Source organism: Carettochelys insculpta, chromosome 13 (genome assembly GCF_033958435.1).
Source record: "Carettochelys insculpta isolate YL-2023 chromosome 13, ASM3395843v1, whole genome shotgun sequence".
NCBI lineage: Eukaryota > Metazoa > Chordata > Testudines > Carettochelyidae > Carettochelys > Carettochelys insculpta.
In genome coordinates, this window is record NC_134149.1 from 14,966,214 (window position 1) to 14,993,294 (window position 27,081).

The 27,081-nt window shown below is 42.0% G+C and overlaps 1 protein-coding gene across 3 annotated transcripts in view; it reads left to right on the top strand.

Moving 5' to 3' along the window:
• GRIA3 (glutamate ionotropic receptor AMPA type subunit 3) overlaps positions 1-27,081 on the top strand; it is a 242,231-nt gene that overhangs the window by 176,135 nt on the left and 39,015 nt on the right. For 2 of the 3 annotated variants that reach the window (XM_075008077.1, XM_075008078.1), the window contains 2 exons: positions 4,895-5,093; positions 26,675-26,922. In XM_075008077.1, coding sequence (XP_074864178.1) covers positions 4,895-5,093; positions 26,675-26,922 — 447 coding nt within the window. Of the gene's footprint in view, positions 1-4,894; positions 5,094-7,070; positions 7,330-26,674; positions 26,923-27,081 lie in introns of those variants that run through there. The other variant, XM_075008079.1, reaches the window with a different exon arrangement.

Sequence of the window (27,081 nt, forward strand, 5' to 3'; positions counted from 1 at the left end):
GCCCACGGTGACCATAGAGCCCCGCAGGGGCTGGAGAGAGAGCATCTCTCAACCCCCCAGCTGATGGTCGCCATGGAGGACCCCGCAATTTCGACGTTGCGGGACGCAGATCGTCTACACGGTCCCTACTTCGACGTTGAACGTCGAAGTAGGGCGCTATTCCGATCCCCTCATGAGGTTAGCGACTTCGACGTCTCGCCGCCTAACATCGAAGTTAACTTCGAAATAGCGCCCGACGCGTGTAGCCGTGACGGGCGCTATTTCGAAGTTAGTGCCGCTACTTCAAAGTAGCGTGCACGTGTAGACACAGCTCATGTGGCCCTGTGGTTTCACTGATCCTCTAGTGCTACCTTTTCTGACTGGAATCACAAGGGAAATATCAGTAACTCCTCCTGTAGCAGACTCATGTTGCATTTGTTGTACTTTCTAGTCAAAGGGACCAGGTCAGCAGAGTGGTCTTAGGGGCCAACAAGCCAGGTGGTTGCCCAGAGCTGCCATTTTCAAGCCAGTCCAGGGTGTTGTGCTCGGTTGCTGTCGCAGCAGCCAGCTTTCCTGCAGTCGATGCACTCCCAAATGGGCACGCCGCTCCTGGGCTGGCCCCCTCCGTGCTGTGCGCTCCAGGATTAGGCCAGCTGCTGGGTGTAGCCCTGGGGAGGAGCGCTGGGCTCAGGGGTATTTTGGAGACCACCATTTTCAAGGGGCTGTCAATTGGCTAGGACTGGCCCTGCAGGTCAGCTCTTCTTAACCTGCTTCTGACAAGTCCCTGCTTCCTTTGTGGTTGTGTTAAATAATGGGGCTTCCTTAGTGGATCTGCTGAGATGTTTTTATGTTTATTTTGGCAGTTTATAAGCTGATCTCAAAGTTCTACCCTCCTTTAGCCACGCAGGAGATCACCACATGGGTTTCGTAAAACTCCCCTCACGGGTGCTCATTTCTCCCAGACACATCTTAAAAAGAGATGTCTTGGGCTGTTCCATTACATCAGCCTGGCACTGGCTTTAAACTGATCCTTAAAGCTGCCTTTTTAGTAGGCTTCTGTGTGGGCAGACTGTGGCTGGAGCTTCAAGTTTTTTCACTGCTTGTTTGATCAGAATGAGGTAACGATCAAGTCTGAACCCCACGTCCCCTAATTCTGCCTGAAAGGCGGAAGAGAAGATTCCCCATGCACTTACTGCAAAGAGCTGTTCTTATGGCCTCTAAAGGAGAGCTGGAATTTAGACAGTCAAGTCACCTATTTATCCTTTGGGAGGCCCCTGAGGAAAGCTTGACAACCTCTGTGCCTAGCGTGTCTTATTGACTGTGAGACAGCATTAAGAAAGCTTATGCTGTGCAAAACACTGAAGATTTCTCTCCTAGCTCGTGCCTTGAAAGCCATTATCTTCCTCACAAGCAAAGAGGCAATACAGCCCCTCTATGGCCACTTGCACATCATTACAGGCTGGATGCAGCAGCCTCTGCAAGTCCCGACTTCAGTAGGTAGGTAATGTGTACTGTATACCCTCAGTTGCACAGTGTCTTTGCGTACCAGGCGGTGGCTGTTCTTGCAGTGAGATATGCTGTTGACATTCCTGGGGCTAGTGGAATATGGCAGAATTGTAGCTTCGTTCCTTTCCATGTGAATGCTCCATGTCCCTCTAACCCAGCACAGATTTCCCGTTCTGTTTCTATTGTTTTCACTGTATTTTTAAATGGGTTTTTGACAATGGGTTTTCTTAGAATTCAATTGAATTCTCAAAACAATCTCACAGTGGGCAAGGCCAGCCAGCCCTCCCTTTTTCAGAATAACAGTAAGGCTATGGCAGAAGAATATTGCCTTTTTCCCCATCTCCATGTGTTGGTAGGTGAACTTGTACCCACTGCTTGGAGGTGGCACAGAGGGGCTTGAAGGAGTCAGGTAAGAATTTCTCATTTTCACTCTATGGAAGGCAAAAATGTCTGCTACATCTGCTACAGATGTTACAGATACTACAGATATTACTGCTGGACTTTATTTCTTTATTATCCACTGCAAAAGATTGGTGCCTACTGAAACATTTTCTTGGACATGCCAGGTCAATAATCGTTAGCATGTGTGTGTATAAAATTAATTATCTATGGTGAGGTCCAAATTCATACAAAATAAATATTCTTAGGCATTTTCATAGACATCAAGCTTTTAAAAATATGAAAACTTTTAAGTTGTGATAGATTTTGCTTTTGATTCCCTCCACCCAAAACAGACAATTTTCTGGGCTTGTAATGCTGATGAGAAAGAACCTTTAGGTGGAATGTTTGAAGGACATTTAGGCCTGGACAATAAACCAAAAAGGACCTGGTACAAAGTTGGCAAAGTCAAAACTCAAAAGTAGGAACTGCCACAATTAAGGTTGCTAGTATAGGTAAAGTTCCTACTTTCCTCTATGCCATGTAAAATGGAGGAAACATTTTCATAGCTGAAGACATACAGGTTTGACAACAGGCATTTAGCCTCATAACACTATACTCATGCATTATAAGTAAAACACATCAATGACTAATTCCTTAATGGGTTAAATGTGGGAACATTAAATATACCACAAGCGTGTTAAATGGAGCCCTGTTTTTTATCCATTCCTATTGAATTTGATACATAAACTCTGGGCTACAGAATCAAGGTCCATTTGGGACCAATTCTGATTCCACTGAAATCATTGTGAACTACAAAAATAATTGGTTGAACAGACAGTTTTGTACCAGTCTTCTGCATTGTGACTGGTCACAATGCCACTGATCAGCAGATGCTTAAAATTGACTTCAGTGAAACTGCTCACTGCTTAAGTACATTGCTGGCTGGACACCAGCATTCTCAGTACCATGTGGGAGCATGCCCTAAAACTGGGTTTTTGCTAGAGGAAGATGTACAGGATTGGTCCCCAGACAAGCATTAAGGCCTCATATTCATTTAAGATTGCTTGGCTACAATGGGCCTGCATATATGCATGTAAACCAGATGAGAACTGGCCTTCTGTTGATTTTACAGTGATTTGATTTGATTGCTTCTGCATTTTTTTTTAAACTAACAGCTAAAAACCAGGCAGAGATTCAATTTTTTCACATTGTTCCTGCACTGCTTTGGTGATGTAGACTGAGCTGGCAGTGTGGCAGACACAAATTATTAAATAGGAAGATGCATAGCTCAGAACAGTGGGTTTTAGACATGCAAATATTAATTAACATAACATGTAACAGGAAGTCTCATTTTAGTGTGTAGAATTCAGACTCTAATTCCCATTGAGCCACAGCATGAGCAGACCTCATACTGTTCCCTTGGCATAACTTCCTTAGTGCAGACCTCAGCAGGGAGATTGTATGGAAAAGCTGGAGCTAAACAATCAGCCAGAATGCAGCATTTTCTTAATTGTATGTGACTTTTCTGCCCGCTACCTCTCTGCTGCAGAGAGAGTGGAGAGATGGGTGAGTTCCTGTGTTCTTCCACCTTCTGCTTCTCTTGGTCAACTGCTGGTACCCTATTCCTGACCCCTCCAATCCCCATGGACTCCTTTCTTCCATCTACTTTTTCCACCAGATGGCTGGAACTGAACTGCCTGCTGCAGGGTTTGGTTGCTTTAAAATGTCAGGCACCAATAACTACATCTGTGTGTTCCATTTTGCCTTTTAAATAAATTGCCAATTACACCTGTGTATTTTATAATATAATATTTATAAGTACCCCCAGGCTTCTCTTGCGTACCCCTAAGGGTACGCATACTACTGGTTGAGACACATGGTTTCAAAAACCTCTGATTGCTTTAGGACAAGTGCCATTCAACCTGTCCAGATTACTGTACACTTTTTGCAGGAGTCAGATTTGTTTTGCATACCACCAAGTTACATCTCACTTGAAAACTACTTATTTATCACATCATGCAAAAATGTCACAGAAGACTATTACTGAAAACTCACTGACTTTCTACCATCTTACCAAATAAATGAATTGTGAAAGAAATATTGTACTTACACTTCAGCGTAAGGTTATGAAGCAGTAGAAACAAGTCATTGTCTGAATGAACTTTTCGATTGTACTGACTTCACTAGTGGTTTATGTAGCCCCCCACCCCACCCCAGTACAAAAAGGATGTGGACGCATTGGAGAGGGTTCAGTAGAGGGCAGTGAAAATGATTAAGGGACTGGAGCACATGACCTATGAGGAGAGGCTGAGGGAGTTGGGCTTATTTAGTTTGCAGAAGAGAAGAGTAAGGGGCAATTTGAGAGCAGCCTTCAGCTTCCTGAAAGGGACTCTACAGAGGATGGAGAGAAGCTGTTCTCAAATTGTGACAGACGGCAGAACAAGGAGCAATGGTCTGAAGTTACGGAGGGAGAGGTTTAGTTTTGATATTAGGAAAAACTGTTTCACCAGGAGGGTGGTGAAGCACTGGAATGTGTTACCAAGGGAGGTGGTAGAATCTCCATCCCTGAAGGTTTTTAAATCCTGGCTTGACATAGTCATGGCTGGGGTGATTTAGTTGGGGTTGGTCCTGCTTTAGGCAGGGGACTGGACTAGATGACATCCTGAGGTCCCTTCCAGCCCTAGAATTCTATGATTCTATGAAAATAAAGTCATCCTATTGAAATCCTAGTGTAAGTCCTGGCAGGATTAGGGCCCTAGACACACCTCTTGAGTTCCATACCCAGTTTTCACTCATACCACCAATTCAGTAAGAACTAATACTTGAAGATAAGGATGTCAGGAGTTGGCTTACGTTCATTTTATGTGCACAAGAAAAATCTACTACACTGGATTATTGTACAACTAAAGTGTTGTGCATGCAAATTTTACAGGCCCAGTTTAGGTTGCTATAATGAACATCTTCCTTCCCTTCTAGAGGAGAAGCACAGAATGTATTCACAGTTTTAACTCTGTCCATTTTACCATAGATCTCTCTCAGGAAGAATTGTTGGAGGAGTCTGGTGGTTCTTCACGCTCATCATCATCTCTTCTTACACTGCCAATCTTGCTGCTTTCCTTACTGTGGAAAGGATGGTCTCTCCCATAGAAAGTGCAGAGGACCTGGCTAAGCAAACTGAAATAGCCTATGGAACTTTGGATTCAGGCTCCACCAAAGAATTTTTTAGAGTAAGTAGAATGGCTTGCGGCAGCTTTGTTAAACCTGTCTCAGTGTTCCTAAATAATAAATTACTCAGAAAAGGCCCTGAGTCTGCAAGTATTTGCATATGGGCTAAACTTTGCTTCTATTAGTAGTCCCATTGGCACCATCATGGAAATCAGAACTGTAAGAGAATAGGGTGTGTTACTGGGGGGGTGGCTCCCCTCCAAAAATCCAAGAAGAATTTTGGCTACCTAGGCCATTTCTTTTAGCACCGTTCTTCTGGCCCATTCTTCCAGACTCCAAAATGCCATGTAGAAGCACAGCCCCCCGGGGGCGGGGGGCTTCCGTAACGACGTGCTTCTTCCAGAGGCTCCTTCTTCCCAAAAATTTTCGGGAAGAAGGGGCCACCAGAAGAAGGACTTCCTTCTGGAAGCCCGCCCCAGGGGTCGCACTTCTACGCGGCGTTTTGGAGTCTGGAAGAACGGTCTTCCAGGCTCCAAATCACTTGACAGTATGCTAATGAGGCACAGGGAATTTGCATCTGCACCTCATTAGCATCTTTCGCTCCGTGTATTAGCATGCCACTTCCAAAGGAAGTGGTCTGTGTAGAAACAGCCCTAGTGTCAGAAGTTCTGCATGCTGTGCTACAATGTGATGGGCAATATAATATTTGCAGTAAGACCCCTGGAGCAGTGACGTTCAGGTGTTTCATATTGCCAGTGGTCAAATAATAATGAGAGCTTCCAATTTTGGCCTGTCTTGGCCATCATTAAAAAGAGGTTGGGGGGGAACCACTGGGAAGAGGGAAGGGACGCTTTGTATTTTATATGATAAATTGCTTGTGGGAAATATTTCAGTGTTGTACAGACATCTCTTTTTTTCATTTAATAAGACAATGCTTCTGTTGGGGGTGGGGGATACGGGCTGAAGATGGGACGTGGCGCAAAATAATTTTTAGGATTTTTCACAAGTCAATGTGTGTTTAAACTGAAAAGCAGATCCAGATCTTCCACGGATATAAATCAGCCCACACTCTGGCTCCATGAGTACCAATCTGCACTAGCAGTCAAGCATGTAATCATTATATTCACTGCTGCCCATGACCAGAAGGATTTTGGAGACTGAATTGGTTTTTCAGGCTATGGCCCAAACCCCTACTCCCACAATCCTACCAATGCAATGTCAGAGGCTCAGGCCCCAGGTGCAGTATAAATGGCATACACAAATAAGTTAATGGAGAATAATGACTTCACTGTTGTGTTGCTAATAATGAGCTTGAGGAGCACATCCATTTTAAGGTAGTGTCAAAAGTCAGGCATTTTCAGGGAGTCCTGAGAGACCAAAGAACTTGTTTAAAGGAAGGGGCTGGCTAGCCCAGGCTCAGGGGGAGCCATAAAAATACTCAAAACCATCTCAACCAGAATTTATAGACTTTAAAGTCCCTTCTGGCCTTTCCTGTCACGTAGCTCTGTTGTGCCTAGCAATATCAGACATCAAAAATGTGACACTTCTGCACATCTTGCAGTGGTGCAAGATGGATTGTGGCCCATCCTGGGCCTTGGGCAAATGTAGGTTTGAGCAGAAGAAGGCTGTAGACTGCTCAGAGCTGCTCAGAGGGTTGGACTGTATCAGTGATCCAAGAGTGGGGCATTATAAATATGTTTATCACGTTTTGCAGTTTATTCTCTCTCCGCACAAACACATCCGATTGAAAAATGCATTGTTTATACTTATAGTGTCTGGACACATGACAGTTGCTCCCTAGTTCATGCATTAAAACATTACAGTGTCAACTCCTCTACCCCTGTTGATAAGTGTTGACCTTTTTAAATGGTGACTTGAGTGTGTAAAATTTTGCATATGCTGATTAATCACAAACCTTTCACCATATAGACGTATAGATAGCATCTCTATAGACCAAAAACATTATGTTTCTGGCAGAAAAGCCAGAACAGCATTTGAAATCTTTGATGCTATTGAAATGCATCTCACTTTTCCTACAGGAAAATTCTGCATCTGAATAGCTGGCACAAATGAATATGGAAAAAGGAATCGTTAGGAAGAGTTATTTTCTTAATAGACTGATGTAACGTGGAAATCCCTTCTCAGAGAAAGATCAAAGGAGCAAGTGTTTTGTGAAGGATACAAAGTCTAGTAAATGTATGAATACTTTATTGTGCTGCTAATAGTCCTGGGATGTTCCCTGTCACTCTCCTCAAGTGAAGGGGAGAGAGGGTGCTAATTAGGATGAGCTGTAAAGAGGAAAAAAGGAAATGGAGATGAAAAAAGAGCAGAGCACTGGCAAAAGTGGTAAAAATGCTGTTGTATGCTAATAAGGAGAAGAGTAGGGGTAATTGGAGGCACAGAAAATAGGCTGTCTCAGGCTTGGTCTACGCTAGGCAGGTAAGTCGATTGCAGATACACAATTCTAGCTATGGCAATTGCATAACTAGAATCGACTTATCTGGCTGTCTTCATAGAGGGAGGCTGACAAAAAAGACTCTCCCATTGACCTCCCTTACTCCTTGCAAGACTGAGAAGTCCAGGAGTTGCCTGCTGACCCCAGATAGTTTGATTTTGCACATCTCTACCAGGCACATAAAATCAAACTCCAGAAGATCAACCCTAACCAAGTCGATCTTCCCCATAGTGTGCACATACCCTCAGTCCCCCATATGTACTGTGAGTGGCATTAACCATTGCTTAGCTCCATTTTACTTTCTTGGGCGAGTTCTGCATTATTTTGGTAGTTAATAGCATCTAGAGAATAACCAGTTTGAGTGGCATGTTGGAACATGGAACTGATTGTTGTACTTTGTCTTCTAATTTAAGAAGGAGAAGAGGATATGCCTTTATGTGAACAAAATTCTAATGTTGCCTTAAAATGCAAAATAACACTTAACATACATTCGCAGATGCCAGGTGCCTGCTTCATAGATCGTATTCACTCTGTGATTCCAACTTTGTTTACACTCAGTTATTATAGCACTTTTCTCAGCACTGCTGGAAGTGACAGAGGACACAGGAGTGTAAGCTGGCCACAGACCAAAGTAGTAAAAGGGTCTGGGCTCTATCTCACCTTCTTCACATCAGCACTTCCTCCAGAGCGGCACCAGTGTAAGTTAGGAGTTGGCAAAGTATCGTTGTTAAAGCCTGTGGAGAGAGATGGGGAGGTTAACCACCTTTGCAGCATTGAGAGAGGAAGAAAAGAGTCTTGTATGACCCACGACGGAAGCCTGAATGTGGTGGGTAGTTCTGTTTTCTGAGTATGTCTACACAGCAGCCTTATTTTGAAATAACCTAGTCTGGAAGAGCTATTCCAGAATAGCACTTAGCTATTTCAAAATACAGCATCTGCACACATAGAGCTTATTTAGAAATAGAGTCGTTGGACGCACTATGGCTTATTTCAAAATAGGTTCTATGGGCCCTGTCTTAACAGCTATTTCGAAATAGGTGTTATTCCTCGTAAAGTGAAGTTTACCTATTTTGAAATAAGTCAACTGAGACCCTGAGACACAAAGCTAAAACGTTTCTCAAAGCATTCCTGTCAGAGTGGGTTTATTGGTTAGTCAATGGTGCCAAATGAAGAGCTATGGGGGTAAGAGCCTTGTATTTTTCTCTCAAATGGATACAGCACAAGCAAGTTTCCTCTGCCCAATATCTTAGCTGCTTTTAAGAGTGAAATGTGTCCATAACCCATTCAGTCCTTGGCTTCTTTGCTATGAGGGTCAGCAAGGCTTCCAGTTAGTATTACTTTTGTGGGTGTTTTTTGTAACATGGATGTTTATGCAGTAGGAACCCGACTGAGGCTAACAACTCATTCCACATGAACAGATGGTAATAACTTCCAGCCATTTCAGCCCTGGGTGGGTTCCAGGCAGTGACCTATTTTATAGAGTTGGCTATTTCCGCTTCCATAGTAATGTCTTCTAGATAGGCACCATAGATGCTTGTAGATCAAAGCTAACTGTAACATCCCTTTTACAAAGAAGCCTGCCAAATTCTGTCAGTCTGACGTTTATTTCAAAATCATCACAGCAGGTCATATTTATCAGCCTAACTAACTGGGGAGCTGCTGTTTTAGGATATTCATTACCTCCAGAGTATCTAACAACCAAAGGAAATGTGTGTTTTTGATGATAGATGCTTGTTTCTAACGAGAAACATTTTAGAATGTTGCAATAATTAGCTTGTAAAGGCATCATTTAAATGGCAATCAATGGATTTCATCAATTCCCACCATGATCTCAAAGGACCTTCATCCGTATTGTAAGGGGAAATGAAAGGAAAAATCTCTCCTTGGAGATTTGTTAACATAAAGACTCACACTAGAGATTCCAAAATGTTTCTATCTTTCTCTAGAAAAAAAGTGCTAACCAGGCAAGCAATTACAAAAAAGTAACTTTCTTCCTTTATGGGTTTTATATGTTACAACCAACATCTTCTAATCCATTCAATTAAAGTTTCAATAAATATGACCATCATATCAAATCAATATGGTGTAATTAATCTACATTCAGCACTGAAAATGTCTAATATTACATTCTAATTGGTTTCAGAATTCCAGTAGGCATATATTCCAAAGAGGTGACCTTTAAAACCAATTAGTAAATCTTCTGTAAATTGGGCTGTATTTAAACTTCTGTAGAAGAGGAAATACACATTTCTAGACATTTACATGCATAAATTGCTCTTGAATTCTGATGGCTTCTTTTAATTGATCATATGTGACAGCACTAGGGTTCTGCAAACAGCGAGTAGGTTAATAAATTGTTCATAGGATAACTATTTAATTCTTTTACAAAATAGTTGAAATTGCTTAAAGGTGTCAATAGCACTGCTTTAGTGCAGCGTGGGGCTTTACAGAAGGAAATGCGGCTGTATGGGCTATTTAGAAAGCTCTTATCATCTTTCATTTTTTCCTTTTTATAGAGAAGCCAAAGACATCTCATAACCATATGATTAAAACTACATTAAAGTAATGTCGGGGGAAGAGGGCGGGTGGGCTCAAAGGTTTGGTAGTGGGTCACAGAATCTTTCATTGCCAGACCACCGGCTTGACTCCAATCAAAGGACAAATGAAGAAAAAGAAGTGTTACTATCTGCTGACAACTTGTTGCCCTATGTGAAATTACTTGCTGCTCTACATCCTGTTCCTAATTGCCTATCACAGATGACACTGATTATTAGCTTTGTTAGCTGTTTTGGCTGACACCTACCTTTGGTCACTCCCACACAATCTGGATATTTGTTAGGGCAGGTTTACACAACTGGGAAGATCAAAATAAGGTACACAATTCCAGCTATGTTAATTACATAGCTGAAGTCGAACTACCTTATTTCAGGCTTCCATGCCACCTCTGCTAAGGGAGGATGATGGGACCACCCTGTAAATTCAATTTAGCACATTCCTCACTGGGTAGGCTAAATCGAATTCCGGAAGATTGACTGTGGTAGGGTCAATCTGCCCTGGAGTGTGGATGTATATTTATTTGTCATACAGGGAGGCTGACCCTAATATTTTTACTGCCGGTGTTTTATCTAGGCTGGGAAGAGTGCATTCTCCAGGCCCTCCTCACGTAAAACGGAAATACCTTGAAATGTAATTTAAAAGAAGAAAAGATTGATACATATGGGCAAAATGGGCTCATTTGGAACATGAAAGCTGAGGCTAAAATCCACAGGTGAAATTCAGGGTACCTAAGAACATGGACTGACTACCATGGCAGCTGCAATGCACAGACATTATTGGATACACGAGGAGTAGATTTGCATCCTTAGCTCTCATAGTGCACTTTTGTTGGTTTTAAGCAAGTTGTTATGACTTTAAAGGAAAAGCACCTATAATCTACACAGGACAAGCACAGGAACTGCCAGGCTGGATCAGCCCGATCCTGCCTCTGACACCAGCCAGCACCGGACACAGTAAAACCCCAAGTTACATGGGGGTTCTGATCCTCACAACCCCTGGATAACTCAAAATTCGCATAAGTCAGGGGAAGGGGGACCTCTCCCACCTCCTCTGAGCCCCTGGGAGTATGGAACCAGGTGCAGCAGTGTCTGGTCACTTTCCAGGCTCCCGCTCAGCCACAGGGAGATGGGATCCAGGCACTGCAGCACCTACTCAGTTTCACAGCTCCCTCTCAGAGTTGGGAAACTGACCAGACACTACTGCACCTACCTCCCAGCTCCCAAGTCCCTGGGGACTCAGAGGAGGAGGGAGGAGAGAGGAGGGAGGCAGGTGGGAGAAGCCCTTCTGCCCCAGTGAGCAGGGAGTCAGGCCCAGAAGTGCCCTGCCAGGCTCCACCCACCAGCTCCCCACACCTGGGGGAAGAGGGCGGCTAGAGCCCAGGATTTCAATATTTGCGATAATATGACTAACGCATATGTTGAACTCACATAAAGCAGGAGTTACTGTACTTCAGGGGAAGGTGTCAGAATCCCACAGGAGCCAATGTGGATTAATCTATTAGGCTTTGTCCTGTTCCCTGTGCTTTTTTCTGGACCTGCTGCAGAGAAGCCCATTTGTTTCACTTCACAGGCCAGTTTTTAATCTTCCAGCCTCCAATTTTAATGATCCTGTTTCTTTCATCTTATGCTGGCCTGCACTTTCCTGAGTCCCTTCATAGCGTGAGCATGTATGCCCCTATGTATTTACTCTACCCATTGTTTCTTGACAACCTGTCTGGCCACATCACTAATATTCCTCTCTTACTTATGCTTTGCCTGAAAATCTTCCTATCTTAGGTGGTTTTGTGTCCCATTGAGCACTGGAGCTCCCTTGCAGCAATTTCCACAGAAAACCACAGATCCTGCAGTCTCTTGGGAATGCAAAATTCAAGCTCTGTACTAACTTCCTAGGCCAACCTCAGGCCAGTGTAACAGCATCCACTTTAAAGTACTCAGAAGCCCATTCTAAGGATACCTCTTCCTGTTCATTTCTTTCATGAAATCAGTCTTTCTCAGGGCTTGTCTACACTAAATGGAAAATGGATGCTGTTGTGGACAATCTTCCAGGGTTCAGTTAGCGTTCTGGTGGGAATGTGCTAAATCAAACCCTAAGGGTGCCCCCATCAATTGCTCTTGCGGGGAGTAACACAGGTCATTGGTACAGTTTCTCCCATCAACCTCCCGCAGTGGGACCATACTGGAAATTCATCTTCAGGTACAGCCAACTCTAGCGACACAATTCTTGTTGGAGTTTCATACCTTATGTTGAATTCCTTTTGTAGTCCTCTGTAGACATGAGAGCAAACGGTGACTGGGCTTGCCTAATCCCAACACCACTGAAGTTGTGGTGCACAAAGGAGGCTTTCAGTTATGGTGGGTTTACACCTCCAGCGGCAATTTAAATCAGCTGTCTGGTACCCTTCAGCCCTAGTCTTGCGCCAAATGCAACCCTGGACCTGGCCCAGTATCTTCCTGTTCCTCCAGAGGAAGAAATGGTCATGGATAGAGGAAACAATCAAAATATGTTTGGAAGCAACAGCATGTGCTAAAAATTTCATTACAGCGGTTGTAATTCAGCACTCATGTTACAGGTGGTTATGCCTTCCTCCTGTAGTACTGCATAAGACAAAGTGCTGATCACTGAAATAAATTCTGTCAGACAGTAATTTAGCAAAGAGAGAGTGCTGAATGAAAACCGATACGTCCTATGCAAGATTTATGCATTTAATCCAACCAAACCATAGCCTGGTGTTTTTGAGATCAGTAATAAAACCTCCACAAATACCATGGGACTTCTTTTGAACCATAGACTTTATCCATAGCTAAATGCTGTCTGATCTCTAATTTCAAAACAGTTTGCTTGTGAAGATATAGGGTTTGTTCAGGGAACAATACTAATGCATTTCTCCTGCCTTTGGATAAAACTAGGATAAGGGAATGGTTTCTGTGTTTTGGCATCGAGCACAAAGCGATCTTGATAAATCCCTGACAAAAGTATTGAAGTGTGATTAAATGTACAGTCTCCAGTGAATGGAAAAATCACAGAAAACAGATAGCTCCCAAAATCTGAGATAAATAGATCTTTCACGTTTGATGTAGGAAGAGAGCAATCAGGCAAGAGCTCTGTCTTAAACTTCCCTAAAACAGAGTCTGTTGAAGCAAGGTGGTTGTTTTATTTATTTGTTATACAAAGTTTGATGGAGAATGTATAGGGCAGCAGCAGTGTTCCCTGTAACTGAACGCTCAGGTGGCCATCCAGGAATTATTCATGTGCTGCCTAGCTGATTAGCAGAGCCCTGAAAGCTACGCACAGTGGGCAGCATAGGTTTCTACTGGTGCTACACAGCCACACAGGCCTTGGTGCACATGTAACTGCCCATAGGCAGACTAGAACCTGGGACCTTTGATACTTAGTGTGGATACCTCTACAGTTTGAGCTAAAAGTCACCTTCCTCACAGCTCAGGCTGTAGAGGACACTCGTTCTTTCTCTGTGAAGTGCTGTAGATGCCACTACATGGCATGCTGAACCACACATAGGTGTGTGGGTTACACACATAACAAAATTTATTCTGCACATGAATGGAAAAAATTAGAGGGAACACTGATCAGCATTAATAACTGCGACTGGTCATTACTTCTACAATGTTACTAACACCATTAACATTACTCATTTCATAGTGGGTATGTATACAATATTTGTACAGATTCAATATTTGTTTAAAACAGACTAGCACAGCATGAATTCTACCTTTTAATGAACAAAATATGGAAACCAGAATACATACACATACATGCACACACTAAATAAAAACATTCAGTGTGTGTGTGTCTGGATGAACAAATATTTATACATGCATATGTATAGCCGTCTTTACAGTGAGTGCATAATGAATGGCCAGATTATTATTAGAGCAAATAACTACTATACAAATTTTTTGTCTGATTTTCTTTTCTGAGCAAACAGAAACAAGCAATTTTAAAGAGCGGAACAAAGCTAGTGTAACATACCTATAGAGCAATGGTTTTCTATTAAATGCCCTAATTAAATGTGCTGTTGACTTTACGTGTCGGATTGAGAAAGAAGATGCCTCCTTATGGAAATTAAAATTAGCAGCCCATTCATCATCCATTCACTGGGACAGATGTCATTTGTCTGAAACCTGGGGTTAATAAGAATGGACCATGGAAAGAGGAAGGCAGACAAGATTTCTAGCCAAAGCTTATACTGATTCTATGTCTCAGTAGCAAGTATTTACATAAGTCTTCACATTGCCATAAACTATACAGCATGTGCATTCTGTCCACTCTGCTTTGTGATTATAATTGGGCTTTTTTCAATGCACATAAAGATAACAACACATGAGAAATATGAACTTAAACAGACATTTAGTTGCCAATAGCTTTGGGTAGGTGACTTATTTTTAAGGTCAGGCACAGCACATAGAGGTGAAGTAACAGTATCAAATATAGCTGAAGCAAAGCCTTGAGTGCCCCAGGGAGAAATCACTTGCTGTCTGAATGTTCTACTTTTTGGAGAACAGCTGATAATGACATTGCTCAAGACAATAGGGACCCTAGTTTCTCAAGTTACTGAACTACTTTATATACCCTGCTGTGCCACATCCATGTATTTTGAGAGGGATTTGTTTAAAACAGATGAGTGCTGATAAATTACCCCCTGTGCCATTAGTTTTACCCTAGCATAACTAGCAAATATATGAAGGTTTAGAAATTAGAATGGTGTGAATGTGAAATATCGTGTCATGCAGTCCCACTGGGATTGCGCCATCATTGCCTATGTTGGCCTAGTCAGACTAGAACTGAAAACTTGTCATTGTCTAACAGTGTTCAAATATGGTGCTGAAAAACGCCGCGTTGTGGAAGCTTGTTAAGGGTAAAACACAATGCCTGGCATGTTTAGCTAAGCTAGGTAATAGAGAGCTATCCAGAGGATTCCTCCCAGCTGTAGAGCAGGTGGTAAAGTGACTCCAATGAAGCCTCTTAGGCCAAAAGCTGAAGTTATCTCCTCAGGTCCTTTGGTATCAGAGACGGCCCAATGGGACCTGGCCGGGACGTGGGGCCCAAGGCAACACACTGACAGCAGGGACCAGCCAGTGCACAGTGAATGCTAAGATTATTTGGAGCACAAGGCACTGAAAGCATGGGGTCCAAGGAAACCACCTTATTTGCCTTGCCATAAGGCTGGGTCTATTTGGTGCCACACCCCCAAAGGAGGACAGATGAGATCCTACTATCATCTCTTTTCCTGCATGCTTCTGCATGTCCCTGCTCCTACAAACCTATGGCTTCCCCCATTTACCCAGTCTCCATCCACACAACAGAATCACATTGGTTTTACTCCTAAGGAACGCTGGGGAGTTGTGGATGTGCATAAAAATGTATGGGCAGAATTAACTTTAGATACAGGCTAAATGTAAGAGGCTAGCCTAACATGAGACCTTTCCAGAGTGGGATACCAAGAGCATCCTATCTTCTAAATTCCCAGAGGAACCTAAAAATACTTTTTCATTGAATGTGGATATGCCTAGAACTGGCTCTGCTAGTAAAGCGTAAAGTATGAAAAACCTTCCTTTCTGTTGGTAAAAGGAGAATTCAGTATTGCAATGTGGATTAGTCAAAGTTAGCAATAAAGAGCAGTGAGATGAATACACATTTAGCTGGGTGTTCAATATTGTGCAAGGAAAGGAAACTCTTTAAAACTTGATTTACAATCTCTTCCTTAGACAGTTATTGGCATATCAATGAAGTGTAGGCTAGTTACTGCTTGAATGATGATTTGTTTGTCTCTTTATATGAATTCAGTTCACCTGAGAAAAAAAGATTTGTCTTTTTAAAAAGATACTGTGGCATATTACCTCTTTCCTGCCCAAATATCTTTTGAAAATGAGCAGGACAATTATGAATAAAATATTGAAGATGAACTATTAATGGGAAGCTTCCTCTGTGGTGAGGACAGAACATTGTCGTGGGAAATTTGCAAAAAAGTTACAGATTACTGAATGAAATTTTGGACTAGGGATTAATTCATGATTATTGCTAACATTTTCTGCCCCTTCCTTAGGGGCTTAGCCCTGACATTTGGGCTTCAGCTAGGTTGCCAACTCTGACTAAAGCTGTTCCAGGAGATTCCACCATGCATACACCACGCCATAATGTCATTTTCTTAAAATAGCCTGTTAAAATCTTTCTATAGTCACCAGGAGGTTGGAATTCCAGGAAACCCTAGGCCAGCCAGTTAGGGACTAAGAGCCACGAGGATAGAATGCAAAGAGCCACATATTATATATTTACTTTTATCTATCTAGATAGATATAATATATATAGACAGATAAAAATAAACATATAATACTTGGCTCAATGATTTCCCACTCCCCCAGAGCCAGGCATCCCCAGCTCCCCATTCAAACTCAGTAGCTCTGGGGAGACGCTGGCATCACCACCACTGCTACTATTTACTTCTCCCACCAAATGCTGGGATGCACACGCAGAGCAGCAGATGGCACTCCCAGTGCATAAGTCCAAGGAGGAGCCACATTTAATGGCTCAAAACCACTTGCAGCTCGAGAGCTGCAGTTGCCCATCCCTGTTCTAGACTCATCCTAGGCAACATTAGCTTCCACCCAACTTGACACCAAACAATACTGCTCTTTGCCTCCAGTCCTGTTCTGAGCAGGATGAGACTATGTAAGAGATTCAGGGGGATCCCTTTCCTCGGCTTCCGGACTGATCAGCAGCAAAGAATCTCTCCTCACAATTTCCAGCAGGGAGGATCTGAACTGAGTTACAATGGTCCCAAAAGGAAAAATAGGAAGCCCGAGATTTGAAGGACCTGATTCTCAGTGACTCCACTATATTCCTGGGAGCGTCACTCAATGACTTCAGGGGCGCCAAACTTCAAACCAGGTTGACAAGAATGGAGCACGACTCCCATCACAAACTCCCAGCCTGGACTGTGAAATATTAAACCCCAACAACCAACCTTTCATCTATGTGGTGAAATATGAGTAAATCCCACTAATGGGCAAATAAATTCAGTAGACACAGCAGAGCCTCACCTAAGTCTTAGACATTTGGAGCATGGTAGAACGAAGAGCTGGGGTGAGGGAGGGAGCAGCACATGGTGCACATTTATTTGGGAGGCAGGAACAGGAAATGTGACCAGCTTTCATTTCTCCAGAAGTTTTGAACCTGGATGTAAGAAAACAAGATCATCACAAAGTGATGGAACTGAGGTAATCACTTTAATATAGATAATTAAAGTGCTCGCATTGCAAGTAATATACACATAGAAGCTGTGGCCTGTATCTTTTACACTAGCATAAACTTTGGCTAGTTCTGCCACGCTATTTCCGATGTGGCCTTCAGTAAGGGCATGCCTAGACTTTAGGGAGAAAGTTAACATACTTTAAATCAAATTTCTGCAGCATCTCTGCAACAGGAAGTTGATGGAATAAACTCTCATGTTGACTTCCCTTATGCCTCATGACTCCATGGAATATCGGGATCGATGGAAGAGTGATGATTGGTCAATTTAGTGCATCCCTACTAAACCCACTAAATCGACCCCCCCAGGAGTTCGCTCTCTAGAGCACTGATCTTTGGTTAAATGTAGACAAGCCCTAAGTAATTAATCCTCTTTATACTTTTGTTTACTCATTTGGAAGATGGGACTTGAAGGAGGGAGGTATGAGACCTAATTCTTTCATATTAGTAAAGAGCTTGGCTATCTAGATGAAGGCACTAGAGAATTACAATAATTATATTATTAGTAGAGTGTTGTTATAGCAGCCATTATGTACTCAACAGTAGCTCAGCTTCAGTCTGTGAACCTATTGCCAGAGTCATCTCCTGCTCTTTAAAGTATTGTCATGGGATCATTTTCTCTCACCTGTTAATGTATCAGTCAAAGAACAGAGACACTAAAAGTGCAGCAACCACTCTGTGCTGCACTGTCAGTTCACTGCACTGAAAGCCCAAGTTATCAGCCCCACTGCCTGACCGAGATGAGAGCTGAGCTCCTCTGCCCCTGCGACAAGAACAGACAATGGAATCCTCTGACACTCCTTTTCCCTTTTAGTTAGTATTGTCCACCAGGCTGAGTGTATGTTGTTGGATCCAGCAACTGCTATGGAAAAGTTACTTTATGAAAGAAAAACTATGAATTGTGGAAATGGATAATATTAACATTCAACTAATTTGATTTACAGAAGTGTAGTGGAGCTATATAATGTGTCATTCAGATAAACGGGAATGGCACTGATGTTATTGTTGACATTAGGATTGTGCAGATGTAACCCACACACCTACGTGTGGTTAATTGTCCCATGTAGTGGTACTGAGACCACTTCACAGAGGAAAGAATGTGTCCTCTTCAGCCTAAGCTGAGAGCCAGCTAACCTTTAGCTCAAGCCGTAGAGGTACCTGCACAAAGCTCTAGAGGTCCCAGGTTTGAGTCCCCTGTGGGCAGCTACCCATAAGCAATTGAAGGAGTGTGTCTAAGTCAATGTAAATTACATCACTCAAGAGTGTGAAAAAAGACATACGCACTCCCAGTGACATGACTTCCCGCAGCGTAAAGCGATATGTGCACTAGGCTGCCTTGTCCCACCAACACAGCATCTGTCTCTTGTTGAGGTGTCATAATTATGCCAACAGCAGAGCATCCTAGCTATACCGATGTAACACAGTAGTGTAGGCTAACCCTAAATCTTAGAGATTTGATTATACTGACTGCCCCAATAAAACAGTTGAAAGTGATTAAAAATGGCAGGCTACGTAGAAGAGGGTTTTAAGCTGTATTAGTGTCTCTACTCTTTCTGTCCTTGCCTGTTGTTCTGGCTTGGACGCAATCACCACGTACAACTGGTTTCCCTACCTTCCTGCCCTTCTTTTTTGCTCCCTAAGATTCATAACTGGAAGGTATCTCAGAGTGAGAGCTGGCTTAGTACCCATCTCAGGGAGCTACAACAGATGTATGGGGAAAGAATTCTCTGGTGTGTCTTCTGGAAAAGGAGAAAATGAAGCAAGAGTAATTTTAGATAAATTGTTAAATGTTCCAGTACAGACTGTCTGAGGCGGTGTTTTTGAGCAGGGGCTAAGTAGACGAGAGAATTGAATAGAATATTCTGAACACACCATGGAACTACTTACAATTGAAATACAGGTTGCACCTCCGAAAACCAGCAGGATGAGGGATGCTCCTGGACCAGAGGGCCAGGGCAGGAGGACACCCAAGCTGCCCTGAGTGGCAGCAAGGCCGGAGGTGGCATCCCCACAGTGAGCCAGGGCACCGGCATCCTCCAGCAACCCTATAGGGGGTTGGGGCCAGAGCCAGGGAGACCGCTGCAGCGGGCCAGTGAGGCAGCCAGAGATTGGGGTGGGGGTGGGCATTCACCTCCCATGGTCCATCAAAAGCCCTCATCAGGGTCCACTGAGGTCCCAAGGGTGCCAGACCAGGGAGGTACAACCTGTATAAGAAAAATGCAGTTTCTTTCTAATATAATGGCTCCATTCCACTTCAGTTTTGGAAGACACTGATAGGAAGTTTAGCTTAACTCTGAGGGAGGAGGCACATATCTGTGCAAAAGCACAGGTTATTCAGCCTTTAGAAGAAAGCATTGGGTCTCCCAAAGATGTTTCACTGTGAGTTAGAGGTGTAGTTAGCTAGAGGTGTGTTTTTGGTTTTTGATGTAGCAAAAACAAGGTCAGGCTTTGTTCAGATTCAGTCCCATTTTATTGAAACCAAGTTTGTTCCTTCCTGATTTAGCCCAATTCTGTCCTTGAGTCTAATGAAAAAAATAATGATTGACAAGTCTGGTCTATTTTCTGGTGCATGTAATATTTAAATCAAGCCTGGATCAAGCTTAATATTTACATTGGAGTGTGTTGATATTTTCGTTTAAAATATCAAAATGTCTCTCTCACATGCAACAGGAGAATTAGAAAGTAAGATTGGTGAAGGGTGAAAATATCTGGACTGATTTCACTGGGGTTTTAGTTAAAAACAAAAACATTGCTACCTAAGGGAAATTTATATTTGGATAGTGATTAGTGATGGACAGAATGAAGTAAATTTTCAACATATCAGGCAGGGAATTAGAGGCACTTCTTATGTTAATATTAAAACGTGTTTGCGCAGCAGTGAAAGTATACCCTTATGTCGGAGGTGAAGGAAATGTATGTCATTCATGTTTATGCATAAACATCTCACAATGAAGAGGAAAAACTGAGTTGTTGACTAAGCAAAGGTCATGCCTATTTATATCTACAGAAGGCTTGTGATAATGAAGAGAGCCTTTAATGTTTCCCTGAGCCCACTGAAAATTTTCCTTTGAGGGGAAAAATAGAAACAATATCCCTCTTGAAGTTCTGAGGAAATGTTTATTGATGGATTTCTGAAGAGCAGTATCAAAGAAATGAAAGAGGAATTTGCAAAGTCTGAGAAATCCATAACATTTGCAGGCTTAGAACATGCCTTATATCTGTGCTTTAAGATTTTATATGGGAAAAAAACCCACTAAGCATCACGTTTTAATCAGAGGCACAGTATTTTGCCCCATTTTATTGATAGCTGTAATATGACCAATATGATCATCAACCCAAATGGGCTTCCAGTGATGACTATCTGCCCTCAAAAACTTCAACAATAAGAGAGTTGTGGGAGGCAGCAAAACAATAAGTAATAGAAGCTGTTTAGCAAATAGCATTGTCAGAAGGGATGGGCAGAGGTGAAATTTTTGAAAGAAAATGCACAATAGTTCATGGAAATCTATGTTTAAATAAAGTGCCCTTCTTCATCTCAGAAAAGCCCCATTTCTGATGAAAAATTTTCACTTGCTGTAGCCATGGCTGCATGACTTTCGATGAACGCATGCAGGTAAGGGCTGATATTTGCTGGTGTGTCTAAGGCAGGAGAATTTTTCCATAAGAAGTTGGCAGTCTTAGCCAGCCACTCACACCTACCGCAGCTCAAGGAAGCAAATCTCTACCCTTGGATTTATTTTATCACCACATACAAAGAGTTATGAGAGGGGAATAGCCTGAGAGAAAAGTTAGGCTACTATGGTAAATACTGACATGGATTTGTGTTATGAAACACATTGACTTTAGTATTTGGAACTGAAGTCTTAATAATACAGCACCTTCCTAACGTACTTACTGTACAACGATTGAAAACGTTTCATGAACATGCATGCGAAGTGCGCAATTATTGGTATCCCTGTTTTACAGCTGGAGACACCAAAGCCCAAGTTAACTATGAGATTTTTAAAGGTAGTTACCTGTGTGAAGGTGCCAATAGGTTCCTGTGGAGATTTACAAAAATGCCTATGTGCCTGTCTGGCAGATCCCACTGGGTGGGGCTGAGGCACCTAACTGCCTTTAAAACTCTGCCCCTAAGTGACTTGCACATGATTTATAGACAGCTGTGGAAGAGCCAGAATGGAATGCAGAGCTAACCTCCCTTCCCCCAGTTCCTTCAGCACAAGGACATCCTCTCCTCTAAGGAAATGTTCATCTGTCATTCACATTATAACATCTGTGGAGCAGAGAGCACATCTCTATTTGTGCCTCATACAGCACTGAGCAAGCTGTTGGCCCTTATCAAATAAAGAATTATTAATAACAATTCACAGATGCATTGCAAATTGCTTTGAGGTATTCATGCCAGCTGGAAACAGCAAGAGAGGACTTATTAAAGGCAGAAATTCCAGTATAGGCTAGGTGATGGAAAGGAAAAGAAAACGTTATAATTGAAAGGTTTCCTTAAAGATAAAAATCTAGATAAGAAAATTAACCGACAAAGTAAAATGTGTTTTGCTCAATGTAAAATCTTGGAAAGGACATCTTTAGTTTTCAAGATAGACAGTAAAGCCCTAACTTAGGGTGTATGTACACTTACTGGGAGATTGATCAGTTAGGGTCGATCTTCTAGAGTTCGATTTTGCATGCCTAGTGGGGATGCATGAAATCAAACCATCAGGGCTTGACAGTCGACCTCGGTACTCCTCATTCTCACAAGAAGTAAAGGAGGTCAATGGAAGAGTTTCTCCTGATGACCTCCCATAAGTGAGGACAGCCAAGTAAGTCGATTGTAGATATGTCCATTCCAGCTACATAATTGCCATAGCTGGAAATGCATTCGCCTTTCAGATCTAGTCTAGATACTAGGAACACATATGCATGTGTGTGTGTGTCTTGGAAAAGTAATTCTAAAAGAAAATTAAAGCTACAAAGGTAACCACTCAGAAATTAGAAAATGTCAGAATTAAGGCTGCCAGTGCAGTCTTAAGCCATATGTATACTAAAGCCACTAGAGCAGTTTGCCATCCAATTTGTTGCTACCAGCCCTACCTATAATATACTATTGTATGTGCAAATGTATATACACTTACACAAAAAACTGGATTATTTTAATGTTTTTAAAACACTTTTGAAGTTCTTACTTAAAGCTAATTACTCTGGGTTTGGTGTTATATAACAGGTTGCAGAGCTCAGAACTCTGTATATAGCATATGTTTTTATTTGTCTGATCTGTCTCTGGTCTCTCAGAAGCTTGCTTATGCATTCCACTCCTGTGTGCTGCCTTGAGGCACAAGGCTGCTGAGCTAATACTCTCTAGGATTCAGGTTTCATAAAGGTGTTTGGCTTTGATACAGGCAGTAGTTACAACTCCTGCTCCTGCTACTTCACAATAAACCTGCTTCTCTAACTCAGCCATTTCCTGTCCTGAATATGAGGCGCAGCTGTGCCTTTATAGCCTCAGTGCAGGTGTGAGATGCATTGCTTCCCACCAGGCTGAGTCAAGCCTAGCAACAGAAAGAGGTCACCTAAACTTCTGAGATTACCCAGTCAACAACGGCAACATAATCAGTCTGCTGAGTGATCCAAAGTTTACACAGAGCTTTGATACTGCAAAAGTTATTGAGACTCATTCCAAAGTTAAAGTACTAAAACTTATATTTTATAATGCACCAGGGTTGGCTATAGGCTCACATCTTGTTGCTGGGGAAAGTTTAGTTAACATTTCCCTTATTAGCCTGGAAAAGGAAATACTCCCCTGAGGGAAGTTTTTCTGCCCTGGAAAAGTAGGACAACTTCTGGTTGTGTTATATTATCTAATCTTAGCTCTGTGCCATCCTCTGCTTCTTTCTCCTCCTCCCGCCCCATGCATCCCTGTGTGAAGGACCCTCCGACATGTTCAGAGGGAGGGGGAACACTGCCACAGAGGCCTTGGGAGGACAATCCATTTTATACACCCACCATTGGCATTTCTGGGTGTACATTCTCGTCAACACAAGCATAGTGATTGTGCTCAGGGCCACTTCTGAAATGTCAAGTGGGCTGAAAGTCTGTCACAGATGAACAGTATAAAACTCATATTTTAGAGACTTCCATTCACACAATTATTTCTTTGATAGGAAACCTCCCAGGAAGCTGCTTTGCTGCATAAGACTATGTCAGCAATTCATGGTATGACAGTTTGCTCTGAGTTAGTACGTAACCAATGCCCCAGCTTGATATTATTGCTTCTGGAATTGCCCTTTTTTATATAAAAATAAGCGCTGGTCATGGAAAAAGTTCACAGAATTTCAGAAGGGGCTTAAACCCCATATCAACATCACATTCACACTACAGTCATTGCATTCCTGGCCTCACCTAAACACTTCCCATATCGTAATCCACAGGGGTCTGTGTTTGAATAGTGGATATAGTTTGAGACTCAGTTTAAATTAATATGTGCAGGATAATTGGGTTGAAAGATGCTGGATAGCGTAAACCTTGGTCAAACTGGAGCATTGGTTTTATACTAACTTTGGCAAGCTTGACCAAGACAATTTATTATAAAAGTGGGAGTCTTGCTTTTGCTATCTCTTCTAGGGCCTTATATGGCTCCCCTGTCTGAGCATCTCTGAGGTATTTACCATCAAAAACCACCTCTGTAAGGTGAGGTCAGGCTAGCCCCATTTTACAGAACTAGGAAACTGAGGCACGGAAAAATTGTATGACAAGCCCAACACTAAAGTCTGTGATAAAATAGGAATCTGACCCAGGACTCCCCAGTCTAAGACTAATACCCTAGACATTAGCTCCTCACCTCTCTCTCATTTCCCTCTCTCTATTCATCTCCATAGATAGCTTCTGCTGCTGTCTGCCTATTCCTCATACTTTTTAAAAAGCATCTGTAAAAGCTAATTTTTGCCAAGAAATATTCTCATTTTTAATTTCTCAACTACTGTATGATTTCCCACCCATCTCTTAATGAAGGCATACTATTCGCTGTGGTTTTTTCATGTACTGTAATGGTTTTAACTGGGTTGTGTTTTCAGTTGTTTTTTCAGCTCTCTAGGAGAAATAATTGTAATGCAAGCTTGGCCTCATGCTCATTTCTATCAATTACAGCAACACTTTAACACACGGAATGAAGGCACAATTTGCTATCTATAAAATATTTACAGAGTGGAAGGTAGTCACCGTATAATCCAAAGCACACTGGATTATCCTAAAGGGAAAGAAGAAAGCATGTCTTGATCTCATGCTGATCAGAACAATGCGTCTTCTTCTACAAGTTCACAATAATTTGCAGTGACCTTAATTACTGTATGTGGTAACTAGTATAAGAGGTTTAGTGATTCCAGATGAGGCTTGACAAGGTAAATGACGAAGTTAGATAGTTTAGGCTGAAAGTTTTGAATAAATCCAAAATGTGCAGTAATTAACCAGGCATTACTACCCGGTCCAGAACAGACAGGGAACATTGAGTGATGGCAGTGTACCAGTGACATCACTCTCAAAGCATTAAGATGATTTATAGCAATGTGTGTAGGGTTGCATGAGAGGATTCCCTAGCATGGAGTTTTCTGCCATCTCAGGTTATAAGCCTCAGAGCAGAAAGAAAAGGGAAGTCACCTGTTGTTTTAAAAGTTTTACAGCTGCCGTAAGTGACTACACCAGTGTCTTAGAGCTAGAATCATTATGTTTTGCTGTCTCAAAAATCGACATGCTGTTAAAAGAAACATAACCTGTAGGTAGTCATAATAAAATACCCTGTAGTTCATTGAGCTCTTTGCACTTCACTTTCTTGTTCTCATTAAAGTGAAGTATCAGCCTATTACTAGCATACTTGTTATTTTTCCAGCAACATCTGAAACTATCTGAACAAAATAAAGTTGATCAATGTTAAATAAAATCTTTGTAATTACAGTACATATCTCATAGATTGGATCCTCATCTTTTAATAGCCCAGTCGAGCTATTATTGTCTCTGCGCTGCAGTTGTAAACCTTACCTCACCAATAGAAATACATTCTAGTCTTCTTGGGAGTTCTTTAATAAGCAAGTGTCTATGGTTCACCAGTGGCACGTTATAGAATGAAAAAAAAATGATAGTGATGGTTTGTGTGTGGAAAGCAGTGGAGTTTAATTTGCATGCATTAGCCATAACAGATAAGCTAGGATTTCATATTTTTTATCTGGTTTAGTATTACAGCAGCACGCACAGAAACCAAAAGATCGAGGGACTAGGATGGAATGCGCTCTTCTTCATTTTGAATGTTAAACTGCCTATTAAATGTCAGTTAGCAAGAGAAATGTCTCAGCTACATTTCTCTCACACCTACCACTTTTTTTCCTAACTTCCTGCTGTGTTTGATAATTGTTTAAGGGCCAGTACTGCTCTCCATTAGCTAGCTTCACCTGCTGCATTTATTATTATTCATCACAGATAAAATGTTGGCAGCTAGAAGCAAACAAGTCCAGGGCCCAGTTCCGCTGGCTATTGTCCACAAAACCATAAAAAGAACAAGCAGTACTGTGGGCACCTCATCAGCTAACAAATGTATTAGCTCGTGAGCTTTTGGGGGTAAAACCCACTTCATCGAATGAGTAAAAATGGAAATTACAGAATGCAGGATATACATAGCAGCAAAAAAATTACCTGTCAATTGCAGGATCAGTTGTTAATGAATTAATTAAGTCAAGCTGGGTGTGTCTGATTCATAGCAGGGGATGTGGAAATGTGATCCATATCACATGCTATGAATGAGATACAGCCAGCCTGACTGAATTTGCTTCATTAACCATTGGTCCTAAAATTGACATAATTTTTTTGCTGCTATATATATCCTGGATTCTGTAATTGTCACTCCAACTCATCTGATGAAGTGGGTTTTACCCATGAAAGCTCATGACCTAATACTTTTCTTAGCCTCTAAGGTGCCTTGGGGCCACTTGTTTTTAAAGTTATCAACCAATATGGCTACCTCTCTAAGACCCAAAACTACAGTTACTGACAATAATTTTCAGTCAGTTGAAACCGGAGGTGGGAAAGTACCTAAAGAGTTACTTGAGTGAAAGTGCAGCTGCTTGGGGTGGGATATACTTAAGTACAAGCCACCAGTGTCCCTCTCAAAAAGTACTTGAGTAAAAGTGTACACACGCCACAGCTAGATTATATTCAAGTATCTAAAAGTCAAAGCAGCTGCACTTGTACTCAAGTAACTTTTTGGGTACTTTTTCAACCTCTGGTTACAACCCAATCTGTGTTACAAAGACTTTGACTGCATCCCACTTAACATGCTATTCAATGTGCATACTCTTTTTTTTTAATTTATTTTCTTTGTGTTATCTTTCTCAGAGATCAAAAATAGCGGTCTATGAGAAAATGTGGTCCTATATGAAGTCAGCGGAGCCATCTGTATTTACCAAAACAACAGCTGACGGGGTGGCTAGAGTGCGGAAGTCAAAGGGAAAGTTTGCCTTCCTGCTTGAGTCGACCATGAACGAGTACATCGAGCAGCGGAAGCCCTGTGACACAATGAAAGTTGGTGGGAACCTGGATTCCAAAGGCTATGGTGTAGCAACTCCAAAAGGCTCAGCATTAAGGTGGGTGGAATAATATAACAATATATATGTTGTTATAGTATTCCACCTACCCTGATGTATTGTGTTGTCATTTTCTTTCTTGTGGATTTTGAGGTAACTTTAACGTTTAAAAATCTTCAATATTCCATGGAGTAAAATAAGACGGTAAATTATGGTTTC